The following is a 17,869-nucleotide window of genomic DNA, read 5'->3' on the forward strand; positions in this document are numbered from 1 at the left end:
GCTCATATTTGACTTTATAATTCTCATAATGTGGCTGGAATAAGCCATTTGAAAATTACCATTGATATGAGAATTTTAAGTCTTAAATTTGCTTTGATGTTATGGTAATCTTTCAAATCCATTTTCCCATTTTTTGCTAAAGTTTTTGTTACTTTTCGGTTGAGTTTTGCTCATTTTGTTATGCAATTTCTACTTGCTTTATTTTCCATATTATATCTTGTGCTACTAATCTCTTTGTTCCATGTTTCATACATCATAAACATTCCATATCTCATTCCATCTCCTTCTTATTTCTTGCACTTTAAGTTTCACCAAAGATTAGAATATAATAATTAGGACTTTTTGTACTTTACTTTCATGCAATTTTAATTTCTTGCAAGACCATAGCATGTAAACTAGGGCATGATGTAATAAGGACAATGGACTCTAATGATGTACACCGACACAAGCACCGACACATGCACACACATCACTTTAGGTATATAGCTAGAATATGCATGTTTAGATGTATATTTAGGATTGTATGTTTAGATGAATGCTTAGGCTTTACACTTAGAAAAATCATTTTCCAAAAAACTTGAACAAACTTCACTCAAACCATTTTCAAAATAAACCTTGGGATCAAAATCCCATTGTATTTTCCCTTTTCATTTTCTTAATCAAATTTCAATGAATTGTAATCATACTCGACTTTTTTCCAAAATAACTAATCAAACCTCACCTTTTCTTAAATTCTCATGCCTTTAAGGCCTCTTTCTATTCTTCAAAATTCCAATTTTCAAACTTAAAATCAACCAACAAAAAACAAAAACATTTTTGGAAGAGAACTACGGTGGATTTGATCCCTTAAATGGGTACGTACGCACGGAACAAAATTCCTTCAATTCAAATAAAATAAAAATTCAAACACATTCTTCTCCCTCCAATTCTTCACTTAGAAAACTCTTAGGCCCAATATCACTTTTCAAAATAGCATTTAAAAATAAAGCGCGCGCGTAGAAATTAAAGACGGTTCCTATAGGTTACTATAGTCGTTATGGGTGCCTAACACCTTCCCGTAGCGAAAACAACTCCCGGACCTTGATTCTCAAAGGGTTTTGCTTACTTTTTCCCTTCCCAAGAAAAAATGAGATATCACCGGTTAAAAAGGATGCAATTGTCGTCAAGCTGCTAGGGAAAAACCTCGGCTACCATACTATGAGGGAGCGATTACAAAAAACTTGGAGAACCCAAGGAGGATTCGAAATCATGGACAACGATAACGGATTCTATATGGTGAAATTCGATGAAGTTGCAGACAAAGAAAAGGTCATCACCGGAGGCCCTTGGCTAATCTTCGACCACTGTCTCGCAGTCACACACTGGACGCCAGAGTTTGCATCTCCAAATGCTAAGGTGGACAAAACAATTGTTTGGGTGAGATTTCCAGGGTTGAGTCTAGTTTACTATGACGAGAGCTTTCTCTTAGCTATGGCTTCTGCTCTTGACCGCCCCATTAAGGTTGATACAAACACACTGAAAATTGAACGAGGCAAATTCGCAAGAGTTTGTGTTGAGATTGATCGGACTTTGCCAGTCGTAGGAAAGATTTGGGTAAACGGGCATTGGTACAAAGTCCAGTATGAGGGTCTCCACCTCATTTGCACCAGTTGCGGTTGTTACGGACACCTTGGACGGAACTGCACCACCACACCTCCGACTCAGCCAGACGCCGTCAACCACCAGGGAGAGCATATCCAAACGCAACAACCAAGTCCTACCATCACGCATTCAATTCCGGTGTCCCAAAACGGTAAGGCAGTTACTACTTTTCCTCAAGAATCATCAGCAAATAATGACACAATAATTAACATTGATGGTGAAAACAATGAACTGCATGGTGATTGGCTGCTTGTCACTAGAAAAAAGAAAATTCCAAATAGCCCCACACCACTCAACACAAAAACCGTTAAGCCAAAAGCCACTAATCGCTTTACTGCCCTAAATAACCTGACTTTAAAAAACAAAGTTGGTCCACCCATCCAAGTTACACGTTCACGCCCCAATCCTACTGACCAATCTCGTGCTCCTCAATTTCCCAAAGAAACAAAACGGCGTAGGCATGATGAGGATATTATGAGTGAACCTGTTTTAGAATATTCCATGGGCCATACCCCTTCGTCATCTATCCCCACTCAAAAAAACCCTCCCAAGACTGCCTACGTGGCCAAAAGTATCCCAAAGACTCCAAACAACAAAGAAACCATACACGACCAACAGAAACATGGCCCTCCTTAAAGAAATATTCCCAACCAAGACCAACAATACCAACACAGTATTATGAACAATAGCCCTCATAAACAAGCCAAACTGGAAACTAACAACATTAACAAAGTTCCAATTTACGACACTTATGAAGACGTCCATGATGATAGCTTTGTTAGAGAAGAAAATCATGACTCCCATGAAGCTAATGAGGAGGACATGGTTACGTAACTTGTTACCTCCTTTTAATACCATCTGTCTCCGGTGTTATGGAAGCTCTCAAAGATATTACAATCCTCTCTTGGAATATTAGAGGGGCTCAAAATAACAATGCCAGAAGACATATGAAAGAATTGATGAGAAAACATAATCCTACTCTCATGGCTATCTATGAAACTCATGTTTCTTTCAGCAGACTCTCTCCCTTTTGGGCCAACAATGGTTACACCCCCATTCACATCATTGAAGCAAATGGCCACTCTGGAGGTATTTGGCTTCTGAAACACTCAGCTACTCATATTACTACTAATGTCATTGACCACAATCCTCACTCTTTAACCTTCTCAATCAGCCGCGGAAGTGCAAACACCATTTGCACTTGTATATATGCTAGCCCTAACCCTTCCCTGCGCCCCAGCCTCTTGACTCATCTTGTGAACATTAACCATTCCATAGCCGACCCTTGGATGCTTATAGGTGACTTCAATGAAACCCTTCTTCCCAGCGACCAAAGAGGTGGCGTTTTTCACCATAATAGAGCTGTCTCTTTCTCTAACTTTATGACCTCTTGCAACCTCCTCGACCTTACAACTACAGGTGGTCGGTTCACATGGCATAAAAACAATAATGGCATCCGCATACTCTCTAAAAAGCTTGATAGAGGTCTTGCAAATGTTGACTGGCGCATGTCTTTCCCTGAAGCCTTTGTTGAGGTGTTGTGTAGGCTTCACTCTGATCATAATCCTCTTCTTGTCCGTTTTGGTGGACTTCCTCTAGCTAGAGGTCCAAGACCTTTCCGCTTTGAAGCAGCTTGGATCGACCACAGTGATTATGCGGAGTTGGTTAAAAATTCTTGGCACTCCCCCAACCACAACATCACTGCGTCCATAAACAAAGTTAAGGATAAATCTATTATTTTCAACCATGATGTCTTCAGAAACATTTTCCAAAGAAAGAAGCATATTGAAAATCGTCTCAAAGGCATCCAAAATTATCTCGAAAGAGTTGATTCCATCAGGCATACCCTCCTTGAAAAAGAGTTACAACAAGAATATAACCACATCCTCTTCCAAGAAGAAATGCTTTGGTACCAAAAATCTAGAGAGAAGTGGGTCAAGTTTGGGGATAAAAACACTGCATTCTTCCATGCCCAAACTATCATTAGAAGAAAGAGAAACAGAATCCATAGGCTTCAACTCCCTTGTGGTACTTGGTCCTCTGACAGCGACATTCTCCAAGAAGAGGCGTAAACCTATTTCAAAAAAAATTTCAGTGGCAACCAACCTAACCATGACCGCTCTTTCAATGAAGGCACCCACCTTTCCATTGATGCCGAGGGAAAGATTTCTTTAACCGCCCCTATCACAAAAAATGAAGTCTTTGATGCCCTTAACTCTATGAAACCATACAAAGCCCCAGGTCCAGATGGTTTCCATTGCATCTTCTTCAAACAATACTGGCACATTGTTGGTGATGACATTTTTAAAATGGTCCAATCAGCTTTCCAAACAGGTTACTTTGATCCGGAGATCTCAAACACTCTCATCGCTCTCATTCCCAAAATTGACCCCCCGACTACTTACAAAGATTTCAGGCCCATCAGCCTTTGTAATATCGTTTATAAAATCATTACTAAGGTTCTAGTTCACGGGTTACGGCCTATTCTTACTAACATTATTGGTCCCTACCAAAGCAGTTTTCTTCCTGGAAGGGGCACTTCAGATAACTCTATTGTTTTGCAGGAAATAATCCACTACATGAAGAGATCTAAAAGGAAGAAGGGTTTTGTAGCCTTCAAGCTAGACTTGGAAAAAGCTTTCGACAACGTCAACTGGGATTTCCTCAGCATTTGCCTCCATGATTTCGGCTTCCCCGACATCACCATTAAGCTTATCATGCACTGTGTTTCTTCATCCAACTACTCTATCTTATGGAATGGAAACAAGTTGTCATATTTCAAGTCAACTCACGGTCTCATACAGGGTGACCCTTTGTCCCCCTATCTCTTTATTCTTTGCATGGAGAAGCTTTCCGTTGCTATCAACTCCGCCGTCAACCAAGGAAGCTGGGAACCAATTCAAATCACCAATAGTGGGCCCCAGATATCTCACCTCTTCTTTGCAGATGATGTCATCCTCTTCACCAAAGTGAAGAGTTCTCAGTTTCATTTCATCCACAACCTCTTTGAAAGATTCAGCCGAGCTTCTGGGTTAAAAATCAACATTTCTAAGTTAGAGCTTATTATTCTTCAGGTACTCCTCATGGTAAAATCACAACCCTCACCTCCATTTCAGGGATTCAAAGCACCAATTCTCTTGGAAAGTATTTGGGTTTTCCTATGCTTCATGGTAGACCAAAGAGAAGCGACTTCAATTTCATCATCGAAAAAATGCAAGCTCGCTTGGCTTCTTGGAAGAATAGACTGCTAAACAGAACAGGTAGATTAACTCTTGCAGCTTCAGTTTTATCCTCCATTCCTACTTACTACATGCAGATAAACTGGCTTCCTCAAAATATTTGCGATAGTATTGATCAAACAACTCGGAACTTCATTTGGAAAGGCACTGATAACAAAGGAATCCATTTGGTTAACTGGAAAAAGTAACTCAACCGAAGCATCTTGGAGGATTGGGTATTTGAACGGCAAGAGATGCAAACACATGTCTGCTTGGGAAACTGGTTTGGGATATGGTTCAATCAACAAACAAACTGTGGGTAAACATCCTCTCCAACAAGTACACTTCAGGTCCGAATACTCTCTATGCCACCTCCAATAGCAACAGCTCCCCCTCTTGGTCCTCTATTATCAAAGCCAAAGATATTCTTCGTAACGGTTATGTTTGGCGTGCTGGTTCGGGCTCATCGCCTTTTTGGTTTTACAACTGGAGCTCTCATGGCCTTCTTGGTTCTCTGGTTCCCATGCCAATTGCAGATTCCATCAACAACAACCGCATCAGATTTAATGAGAGATTCGACGACACTTTCATTTGGAATCATAACATCAATGGTACCTATACAGCAAAAAGCGGATACTCTTGGCTCCTCAGTCATTCGGATTCCAATTTTAATCCTTCAGCTTTGGTGTCTTGGTCTTGGATATGGAGATTAAAAATCCCTGAAAAATTCAAGGTGCTTGTCTGGCTTGTTTGTCATAACGTTGTCCCTACTCTTTCTCTACTTCACCACCGCCACATGGCTACCTCCGCTACCTGTTCCAGATGTGGCGAGGAAGATGAGTCTCTGCTGCATTGCCTCCGCGATTGTAGCTTCTCCAAAAATATTTGGCTCAAATTAAGCTTCACGAATCATGATTTCTTTGGTGAAGAATCTGCACTTAATTGGATAAAGATTGACGCTACTGGTTCGCGCTCTACCACCTTTCTTGCCGGTCTCTGGTGGACGTGAAGACATCGTAATCAAATGTGTTTGAGTCATGAAACCTGGTCCCTCACTCGGATCAACCTTCAAATTCAAAACACGGCTGATTTAATCAAGGCAACTTACCATACCGCGCCTGTCCCCCACATTGACCGTATGGTTCGTTGGAACAACAATAATTTCAATTGTGTTGTACTCAATGTGGATGGCAGCTGTTTGGGATCGCCAACTCGAGCTGGCTATGGTGGTATTATTCGGAATTCTGCCGGTTTCTATATCTCAGGTTTCTCCGGCTTTCTTTCAACAACGACAGACATCTTGATGGCGGAGCTGACTGCAATTCATCGAGGTCTGTTGCTAGCAGCCGAAACAGACATTGAGGAAATGGTGTGTTATTAGACTCTATGCTCTCCATCAAGCTCCTCACTGAGCATGCTTTCACTTATCATGCATACGCTGTTTTAGTTCAAGACATTAAAGACCTGCTTCACACCAGAAATTTCTCCATTCATCACTGCCTCAGAGAAGGGAATCAATGTGCAGATTTCTTGGCTAAGCTTGGAGCCACCTCTAATGAAGAATTTGTCATTCATGTTACTCCCCCAAGTGACCTCTTGCCCTTGATTAGGACCGACGCAATGGAAACTTATTTCCCTAGAGCTTGGCTTCTCTCTTTTCTGTTTTTGTTTCTTTTTCTTTCCTTTAGCTTTGTAACCAAAAAAAAAAAATATGACATGGAGCTACAATCACTTTGATGTTGAAAATTTTAAAAATTGTATTGATTTTTTTATCCAAACCCAAGAATTTATTTATTAACTTCCGTTGTCTTTGCTCAAAACAAAAAAAAAAAAACTTCCGTTATTCACTCCTGTAATGTAACTTTGAATTTGAAATCTACAGTCTGAGTGAAAATCCCTCTAAATTCAAATTATAGTTAAAATCCCTCTAAATTCATATTATAAAATTCAGATTGTAAAAAGTCTATTTTTCATAAGCTTCTACGTTTATGAAAATAAACTGAAATTTTTTTAAGAAAAACGTCATAAGTTGTTTTTAAAAGTTCTCTAAAAACTTATGTTAATAGATAAGTTCAAATAAATCAATCCGAAAAGGTCCAAAGTCTTCAAATTTATGGCCTTATAATTATATATTTTTGCCAAAATAGTCTTCTAAAATTCCTATCCAATACCCCTTTGAGGGACCAAAATCCCAGATTCTAAATTTTCTTCTCCCAACTCGTACGAGAGCATATTTTGGCACATTCAAATGCACAGCTTGGGTTTAATAACATAGTAAGCTGTTCATTATAACGGCAGGCTGAATAAAATATATCCAATATATATAGCAAAGAAAGAAATATATACCGCTGATTATAAATTTCTGCAAAAAAAGTAACGAGAATCCGTTTCTCTCATTTAAATAAAATTATATAGCAAAATAGAGTAGGCTACGAAGAACGACACTCTTCCATTACTTCCTCGACAATGAAGGAAGGTGAGAGGTCACTGTTTGCAAAAGAATGTTGTTATAAACAGGATATTAAGTATCCGATTCAAGTTGGTCTAAAATCTGTTTAGCCTAAAGACTAAAGATAAATAGCTTCCAATGTAATCTGCCAAGTTAACCTGAAAACAAAAAACTTATTAGCAAAAATATCCAAATTCAATGAATTGTAAATTGAAGAAGCCTAGCTACGATTATACTCCCTTTGTTTCAAAAAAATGAGTGTCGCTTTAGCCAATTGCACACAGATTAAGGAATTGAATGAAGTAGTCAAATGTCATAGCAATTTTACCAAATTATCCTAATCAACTATTGGTTTGTTTTTCATTAAAGAAAAAATAATACTTTGGAAGTAGTGTAACATAGTATTAATTGAAGGGTACAATTAAAAAGAAAAAGTTATTATTGCATTGGAAACTGAAAGCGACATTCATTTTGAAACAATTTTTTTTTGCTAAAACGACACTCATTTTAAAACGGAGGGAGTACAAGATATGATAGCAACTTGCAAAAATAGTCATTAGTGAAGAAGGTAGAGAAACAACTTACGAGGTGGACCCCATGGAAATTGATGAGTTTGGTTCCAGCAAATACCTGGGAAAGGAGCCTGCACATAATTGATTGATTAGTTTCTACTTTAAGCCTAGCAAATCTAAATTTAAACTAAATTTTTAAGATATATTTTACACAAGACCAACGGGTGGGATGGTTTTCAGACTCCCATTGATTACATACAATTATATTCATTTTACGCACCTCAACTTCAGGAGTTTTTGAAGATTGTTCCCCAGATATAGTTTGCTGATTATGCACATCTGCTTGCTGAAACGGTTGCTCATTTGCTACAGTGGATTGAGAGGGTAAATGTAAATCACCTGAGGAGCTCAGAGCATCACCTTTACCTGCATCAAAATCTGGTAGTATTATACCTTGTAAACAATCAGTTATAGCACCATCAGTGAACACATCAATATCCCACTCTTCGGCGGAAGGTTCCGTGACACTGTGTTTCTCCTCCGCCGCTACTGCATCCAAAAGATTTGAAACTGAATCATCAACTAGGAAATCATCGCCAAAGAGTGCTGCCATCATCCAGTTCTGACCAGAAGATTGCCCCGGATTCTCTTCAATGTCGGATTGTTTCTGATCACTTTGCCCACTATTACTCGGACCCTCAGAAGACCCATTGGAACCCAAATTTCCATTCACTTCCAATTTTTTATCATTCCCATGACCTTCCACCACTTCATCAGAAGGTTTGTCATTCAAATTCTCATCAAAGGCAGTTGAAGGTAGTGCAAGGTGTACGTCGGGACCACCATGACAAGAAATTTCACATTTAGGTGACTCTTCCCTTCGTTCAAAATAACCACTTTGCCCATCACTGATATTCCCATCTGCTTGTGTAGTCACACTAGGAGACGGAGTGTACCCTCCGTTGCTCTTAACAGATTCATCTGTACCATTAGGGGGGGTACAAGTATCACCCACCTTTTCTTCCTCGCTCTGCTTGACAATCTGGTTGTTAGCACAAATTTCACTCCTTGTTGCATTGCTAAGACCATCCTGACTATTTTCTTTATTTTCCAATGTAACATTGGCTCCCAAAGACTGTTGTTCACAGTTGAGCGGCAATGATACATTTTGGGAACACTTCAGACTCAGTGCATCAGATAACAATATAGAGTTCTCTTGTTTCTCATCTACCCTCCATATTCTGAGATCTGGAGAGAAATATTCAGTTCCTTTCAACTTGCACAGCAACGACATACTAAAAGGACCATGAACCTTCCCAGTTGGATCCTGATAATGCCAAACTGGCTGTTCCATCCCTGTAGAGTGAAGCAACGATGAAATGTCTTCTGCAACACCAGACTCTCCTAGTCTTGAAACCCCTGCATCAGTGCCATCATTGATTGCCGATTCATTAGTATTCATTTCGTTCTTTATTGTACATGTATTCACATTTAGCTCACAGGTAGTGGAAAGTTCTTGTGCATTGCCTCCAACACCGTCCAAGACACTGTCCCAAACATTTCCCTTAGCCTTCTTGTTTATAGGACTATTTGAATCTACTATACAGGAATTCTCGGAACCACAACCAGTGTCAACTTTAAGATGATGACGCTTCCGGGGAGTTTGAACCTTGCAACTCGCACGAACAGCACCTTTCCAAGGATTTTTAGCTCGAAGGATCTCATCAAAATTTAGAGATAGTTTTCCTTTCAAGTACAACCAGTACACCTTGAAAAGATACTCCCAGCTGCTTCTATCATCAAAATCCACTTCGCACTAAAAAAATAGCACAAGGAAATAAAACAATAAAAATTAGACCATTAAGCTTTTCATGTATAAAGGGAGGGAGGGGAAAATACAAATGTGCACTCATAAGAAAGTTTAACAGACCATTACCTTAATTCCTTGGGCACTGTTCTCGATCAGCATTATAGTCCTCAAGCATGCTCCGCACAAACCTTTGTTTGCTCTGACACTAACAAAATCAGACTCTTGTTTTGTACATCCCTTGCACAAGGAATATGGACAGGTATAGCACATGTAGTGGCACGATTTGCCACAATCGCTACATAGATGCCAACCTAGGCAATGCAAAAAAAAAAAAAAAAAAAACTTAGTTATGCCATTAGACACTCAAATAAAAATCTACAACAAAAAGAAGTGATCAGCTTGTCAAAAATAGGGAAGGTGCACTAATTAGAAAACGTAATAATTGCGATAGACTACGACAAGAGATAATAAATGAATAGCATTGATAAATATTGAATTGATCCTGCATAATCCAAGACATTTATCCACATGTTTCAAGCAAAAACACAAATAAGCCATGCATGAGAAATCTATTGTATAAAACATGATCTATGCAAGGGATCTAATGTCACTTGCACATTCATCTTTTTCCTTCCAAATTAGTACATCTTTGACACAATTGTATAATCAATTCATCAACCCTAATTTTTCATTCACGTTTTTGTGATTCTGGACGTGTAATGAACCCTACATTTTCATTCCTGTTTTTGTACCCCCAAGGATCCCAAATTCCCAATACTTGGCCGGACCCTCACCAAACATGAAGTAACATACCAATATCATATAGATCAAGGAAAGAGAGAGAATTAGGGATACAGCCCCCACTCCCCCAGTTACAAGCGCCACTCCTTGATCTTCAACAATTTCCATAAACAAAGACACTAAATTCATGCCTAATGAAGGGAAACCAAGCCCCCCAGACATCAAATACACAAGCAAAATGAAAATCACAGAAATGACCATCTTCTCAACCAGCAACAATTTCGCCGGTTCAGTTCAGCCCCCAGAACAAAGACACGAACCATTTTACTTTCAAATATAGAGAATTCAAATTCATTTGTAAGTAATCAGATTTTTCAAACTGTTAAAAAAAAGATCAGATTTCATACCCATAAAAGAAAAACAATCACATTTCATGCTCTTAAAAAAAATGATCACATTTCATACAAAAAAAAAAAGATCAAATTTCATTCAAATGATAAAACATATCTCATCCACTTTGCACAAAATAAAACTTATTTTAAATGACGTTTCGGAAAAACCCAAATTCTAATCATCAGTAGAAGAATTCTTTATCAGATTTTAGCAAACAAAAACAAACATGAAAACACTATCCAACTCATAATTAAGTTCAATTAAAACATCTTAATCACTGCATTAAACAACAATTTAATTTCTGCATGTCAACAATTACCACAATAAACACAAAAATAACATACCACATTTCCATTTCTCAGCTAAACGGAAAAACTCTTCATCTCGTTTAACACACGCCGGATGATACGCCTTAGGACAACCCCTAAAATAGAAAGAATAACATTAATAATTAAATAAACGATTTTATCGGCGTACAAAAAAAAAATCAATTACATCTTAATTCACATAAAAAAAAAACTAGATTTTTTTTTTGAACTAACCGATGATCACATAGAACAAGTGAACCACCATCAAAGCAAATGAAGCATACATCTTCTTCATCCTTCGGCTTCTTCACAACCGGAGCATGAACATGAACAGTACCTTTCGGCGGACGACCGCGTTTCTTACTCACCGCCACGTCAGCGTCGGTAGCGTTGACTCCGATCATCGGAGTATGTTCAGAAACCGTAAATTCACCTCCGGTGACCGGAATTGGAGGTGGAATTACCGGTTTCTGAATCGGTGGGTGGTGATTTTGTTCCATGAAAGGTGAATTTGAAGGATTGAAGAAAATGAGTTGAATTTAGAAAGAGAAAGAGAGAGAAACCCTAGAAATTGGGGACGCGGTGGGTTTTGATCTGAGTGGACACGGAAACGAAATGAAGTTGAAAAATGAGAATGGACTGAGTGCAGATGATGTAACAACACCTTCTTCTTTTATTTTTGTTTCTTTCCTTTTATTCAACACTCTTTCTTTTATTTTTTTTATATATATTTTTTTGGTCAAGTTTTTTTACCTTTTTTAATTTAACGAATGTGTTTTTTTAATTTATTTAATCACTTTTTTATTTTTTAGTATTTATTAGTCAAAAAGAAACTTTGGAAAATCTCAAAATTAGTTTGTCATTTTAAGTTTTATCTATAATTGTAAAAAAGAAGAATCTTGATAAAAAAAAATGTTTGAAAATTACAAATAAAGAAATTGTTTATTGAAAAAAGGTAAGTATTTTAATTTTTCAATGTATCACAAAGTTATTAAAAAATTTAAATTGGAGAAGGAAACTTTTTTATTAATAACAATGATATTATAGATGGAATTTGAATTATGTCTCTTAAGATTAGTAGTTCAAGTATAATCGTCTGAGTTAAAAAAACTTATAATTTTTGTAAATAATGTACATAATGTTGTAAGCAAGTGATTTGACTCAGATGGATGGGTTTCATCAAAAGATCAATGGTTCAAAAAATCGAATTCAGTTTATATAGATGAAACAATTTTTTGTTTGATTATATACTTACATAACGGTTGAACTCTAGATTGATATAGTCCATTCCCCTAATAATCGAAGAGTTAACACTAAAAAAAATTAACATGCATATTATTAATAATTAAGATGTAATTGAAAATAATAGTTACCTTTTTTAGGTAATAATAATCAGTTACATATTGAAAAGTTAAAGTAATACTTCGTATGTGTTTGGTTTAACTTTTGGTGCCGCTGTCTCATGTTTAGATGCCTTTTTGACATGATTTATGGTGTCGTTGTCTCACATTTAGATGTCTTTTTGACATGATTTATGGTACCCTTGTCTCACTTTTAAGATGTCTTTTTAACATGATTTAGAGAAACTACTATTTGTAGCTTCACTAGAAACGTGAATTTGTGTCATGGTTTTGACCAGATGTGAAAAAGGTGCCGATGAGCTAAACATAAACTTCATTTGATCCTTATTATACGAATCTTTAACAAAAATCATGAATATTATTAAAAAGTAATTAGAGTGGTAAATTTGTTTGAAATGTGTGATTATTTGAATATAATACAGGTTAATTTTTATATTTTAAAACAAATTAGTGGTAAATACATTCCCTCAAAAAAAATTAGTAGTAAATACATCTAAAAAAATTGTTAAAAAAAAAGCTTTCAATTAAGAACGAATAATTGCTTTAAAGAGTTTATTAATTACTGATGGAGGGAGTACTCATTTTCAAATAAATTTCCTTAATTAAAGTGATATATTTATTGTGAAATAGAGAGTGTAATAATTTAATTATTAATTGGTATTTATTGGTAATTGGTTAATTATGAGTTATGAGTGTTGATACAAGTAAGGTCCTCATGATGGTTAGTTATAAATAAACAAAGAAAACTGTTGAATGAGTGGACAAAAGCGAGGATTGAGCGTGTCCGAATCTGCTTCTCTTGAAATGCACGTGGTTAGTTGTCATCTGAGGAAAGATCACACCCCTCAATGTATGTGGGACCCACTTTACTATTTTGATCCACGACATAAACATGATCCAAATCACCCCTCTCCTTTCTTAATTCAACCATTTTTTTGGTCTTTCTATTCCCACTTCACTTAGTACTATAATTTTAATTGTTTTCATATTTTGGTCAAGATCAAGTTTTTCAATTTAATACTAAGAGTAGTAGTTAGGTTTGTACAAAAAAATAAAAAAAAGGGTTATACTACTAAGTTAGATACTACCTCCGTCCCGGTATAATTGACCTACTTTGGTTTTTCACACAGATTAAGAAAAGTGTATAAATAAAGGGGAAAGTGGAATATATTGTATTGGGAATAATGAAAGTTGTATTGAAAATTGAAATGTGTCAGTTATTTTGGGACACTTTTTTTTAGAAAATGGGTCAGTTATTACGGGACGGAGGGAGTATCTTTTAAAATTTCTAAACTTTTTTATCATGATTAAATGGATATTAAAATTTACTTGGGTGCTTTACCGACCATTGATGCGTTATAGTACTTAAGATTGACCATCTTAAAATGCATTTTCATCACTTATAAAAAAAAAAAAAAAAGAGTACATCTACATCAAATTGTATTATTGTATAATCACCAATTCATTTTGTCTGCTCCATGAGTTACCCAACGTAAATTACTCAACTTTAAACAACGATGAAACTTGGTATGGTAATCCATAAAAATAAATTATTTGATCTCTAATTTAATGTTTTTTTATATATTTAGGAAAGTGGAAAGTTGGGGGTTGGATTTATTTAAATATCGTAATGAGAATGTATGGTGAAAAGGGGTAATTCTTCTCTTGATAAACTTTCTCTTTTACTTGATTATTTTAGTTTTACAATTTTCCTAAAACAGACAGGGCTATTTTTTTGACGATAATGACATAAAGCATATATTAAAAAAAAAAAAATGTCCTCATGCAAACTTTGTTAATCTGATGATCCCTTTGTTTTAAAATGAATAACACATTTTTTTAATAAAAAAGAATATCACTTTAACAAATACTTGTATAAAAAATTCATAATCTAATTTAAAACTTTACTCTTATGTTTATAATAATAATCTTCGTTCATCATTATTTTTTTTAATAAGAATCTTCTTTCATTATTATTGAATTTAATTTCAGTTTTGGTCCCATGTTTCTAATCATTAAAAAAAAAATCGATCCTCCTATTTCAAAATCATTCACTTTTGGCTACTCCATGAGATATTTATACTTAAAAATTGTAATTTGACATAAATGACATGGCAAATTTGAAACGATCAATATTCATAAATTATAACCAAAGCTTAGTAAAATTTACTTTTATATTTTTAATTTAAAAAATAGTTATTTGACGTATTTTTAATGATGTGGCATACAATATAATGACGTGAAATGATCAAGACACATGAGATTATAAGAAAAACTCATCAAAAACTTTATTTTTGAAACTTTGATTTTAAAAATGGTGATTTGACATATTTTAAATGATGTGATATACAATATAATGACGTGAATGGTCATCACTCGTGAAATTATAAGAAAAGAAAAACTAATTGAAATGGATGTTTCATAGGCGTATTTTGAATCAATAAATCCTCCTTATTTCTTGGCTTGATCCATTGACAAAATTCATTAAGCACAATTACACTATATCACCTCAAAAAAAAATCTATACTATTTTTATGTTGGCTTTTACTTTTTCCATCTAATGGCATTCTCGTGCGCCCTATTTTTTTCTTCTAAAATTACCATTGGTTCGGATTTTAGAATCTGAACTCAGTTTTGATTCTAAATCCGAAATGTGACAAAGAAAACTTAGCAAAATTGAAGCCCAACATGACTTAATGACATCCTTAACATAACTAGGGTGAAACAACCCTTGGTCTATACAATCTGATTTTTTTTTTTTTAAGGAAGAAACAATATGAATTTTATTTATACATTTTGGAATGTATAATCCGAAATATCCACTTTTCAAAAAGCGGGAAAAGTAACAAAATATTTCGGATTCTTTAATCCTAAATATTTGAATACATAAGGCGTGCCCATGACCTAGCTGAAGTTCACCACTTTTATCACCAAACACTCCCTACACCTCCAAAAACACACTATTTTGAGCGAAAGCGTGATTTTGAGTAGTAATATGGTCATCAAGGGGCGTTTACTACATCATTTACGTCTGAGAGCAAAAGTAATGTTTATATAAAACCTCCCTTATTCGATTTCTAGGCGTTTTCATTTTGATCACGTCAATGAATCTGTACTGGCACTATTCAGATTCTAAAATCTGAAACTCAACAAGGTGATTCAGATTCTATAATCCGAAAACCACCAATACAAAAACTGGTTGCATTTTCTGACCATGCTTTCACATTGTTTCAATAATGAATGTTCCCGTTGATGCCTCAAATGAATTGCCACCTCAGATTGAACCACCTAATGTGTTGTCGGTTGTTGCACTTAAAGTTATAGATGATTCCAAAAATGCCAAACCTGAGGATCCTTCACCAAAAGTTGGCATTCATTCCGGTGATGTGAAGGTAGAGGATGCTCCTCTAGTTATTATACCTCAAGTTATTGTTGTTTTTATTGATCATTGAGTACAGTTTACCACCAAACAAAAGTTTGATACACAAAACGATTTATTGGAGTGGGTTCGAGAGGAAGCAAGGAAGCTAGGATTTTCAATCGTTATCGGTAAATCAGATAAAGGTTGCAATCGGAGAAATGCATTTGTTATTGTGATATGTGAAAAAGAAGGTTCATGTACCGGTTAAATGTGAGTGTCTGTTTCGGCTGAGAGGTTATTTGTTTATTGCTTGTGATTGGAGTCTCAAAGTTGGTGATGGTAGACACAACCATGAGATGACAGATGTGTTGAAAGGTCATAAAACCACTGGACGTCTCAACTCAAATGAAAGCCTATACCTTCGTGAGTTGACAAAATCAAATGTTTCTCCAAGGCAAATTCTTACAAATTTAAGGAAAAGGAATAGTAAAACTTTAACTACTATCAAGAATATTGATAATGCTTGTCACAGGTATAGGCAGTCTATTAGGGGTACGAGAACAAACATTCAACATCTCTTGTAATCAGTGGTTGAGAATAAGTATGTGTATCATTGTAGGAAGTATCATGAATCGATGATGTCAGTGATATTTTTTGGGTGCATCCAAACGGTATTAAGTAGTTTAACACGTTCTCTACAGTGCTTGTGTTAGATTTCACTTATAAGACCAACAATTACGTCTTCTGTTGCTTGAGTTTGTTGGTGTCACTTCTACTGAGTACACGTTCTTTATTGCTTATATGATGTATGAGAGGAAGATAACATTACTTGGGCTCTTGAGAAGTGTCGTGATCTGTACAGAATGTTGTTGGTGAGAAGAAGGTTGAAGATGATGTGAAGATTGAAAAGGATGAAAACTTTAATCTTGATGATTGTAGCATAAATCTAGGGGCAGATTAAATTAAATGTATATCATTAGTTTAAATATATATCATTAGGTGAAATGTGTAGTGATATTAATTCAACTTTTTTGGTATAAATATAACTTTATTGTCCTTTACATTATTTTATATATTGCAAATAATTGTTGATGCCACAAATCCACAAAGACATTCAATGATGTTGCAATTATGTGCAAACTCAATGTTTTCGGATTTTAAAATTCAAAGTAGGTTTCAGATTCTAAAATTCGAGGGTATTTTAGCGGAAAATAGGGCGCGTGTGAAACACATAAGGTCCCTTTCATGTTTTGAAATCTATTTTGGATTGGGCAAAAGCCCAATTTGTCATCAATTATGGCCCACTCATACATAGACCCAAGTGAGCAGAATCTTCTCCTCACCTCATATCCTCCCAGTCTCAATAAAGCCACATTTTGGTTCAACGGCTTATAATAGCCATATGTTACAACACTTATGGCAGCTCTCTGTAATGAATCTACTATCACTACACAAACGCCTCATTGACGCCTATATAAAGATTGAAGAGCCTTTCATATGCTCATAAGGTAAACATTAGTTCATCCTTAATCTCTCTTCTTGCCGATATACTGACTTGAGTGTTGGATTGCCTACATGTACACACCCCTCCTTCGCTTCCATCTCCTCCTTGAATTACGACCACCACCACCATCCATGGAGCACCTCTTTCCATGATCTACCGTTGTTGTGAGTATCTTTATCCTCATTTTTGTTTGTTCTGAAAAATGACGCCGTTTGTGGGGGCTACTTTTCCCGTATTTTTTTCTTTCTCAAAAGACAAAAACTATCAAATAACCAATTTCTCACACGGTGGACCACAAAAGAAAAATAAATAGTTTAGAATCTAATTCCAAATCCCAAACAAGTTTACACTTTCGTTATTATTTTATTTAATTCCATATTATCTCCTTCAATTTGTGATACGACTCTTCTGATACAAGCAAATGTATCTAATGTGACTTACAAATGTTGTGCCGCCCCTAGAAAGATCGTTGTAAAAAAGTTTCAGGTTCTTGGCAATTTTATAAAGGAAAATGCTAATGAGTGCCCCATGACACTTTTTAAGAACCCTAAATGGTAAGTTTTTATGAAAT

General features: G+C 35.8%; 2 protein-coding genes across 2 annotated transcripts; one reads left to right on the top strand and one right to left on the bottom strand.

The window, feature by feature from the left end:
- Positions 1–1,248: 1,248 nt before the first annotated feature.
- On the top strand, positions 1,249–2,277 carry LOC146920073 (uncharacterized). Its single transcript, XM_085711101.1, has one exon. The coding sequence runs from the start codon at positions 1,249–1,251 to the stop codon at positions 2,275–2,277; it is 1,029 nt and encodes a 342-aa protein (XP_085567227.1).
- Positions 2,278–7,233: 4,956 nt separating this feature from the next.
- On the bottom strand, positions 7,234–11,717 carry LOC146920074 (uncharacterized). The gene is made up of 6 exons (XM_085713460.1): positions 11,307–11,717; positions 11,109–11,188; positions 9,757–9,941; positions 8,101–9,636; positions 7,894–7,951; positions 7,234–7,466 (listed from the first exon to the last, which is right to left on the bottom strand). The coding sequence occupies exons 1-6, from the start codon at positions 11,570–11,572 to the stop codon at positions 7,462–7,464; spliced, it is 2,130 nt and encodes a 709-aa protein (XP_085569586.1). The 5' UTR covers positions 11,573–11,717; the 3' UTR covers positions 7,234–7,461.
- Between the last annotated feature and the right edge of the window lie 6,152 nt (positions 11,718–17,869).

Source organism: Medicago sativa, chromosome 5 (genome assembly GCF_051527215.1).
Source record: "Medicago sativa cultivar Bolivia chromosome 5, Bolivia_mono, whole genome shotgun sequence".
Classification (NCBI taxonomy): domain Eukaryota; kingdom Viridiplantae; phylum Streptophyta; class Magnoliopsida; order Fabales; family Fabaceae; genus Medicago; species Medicago sativa.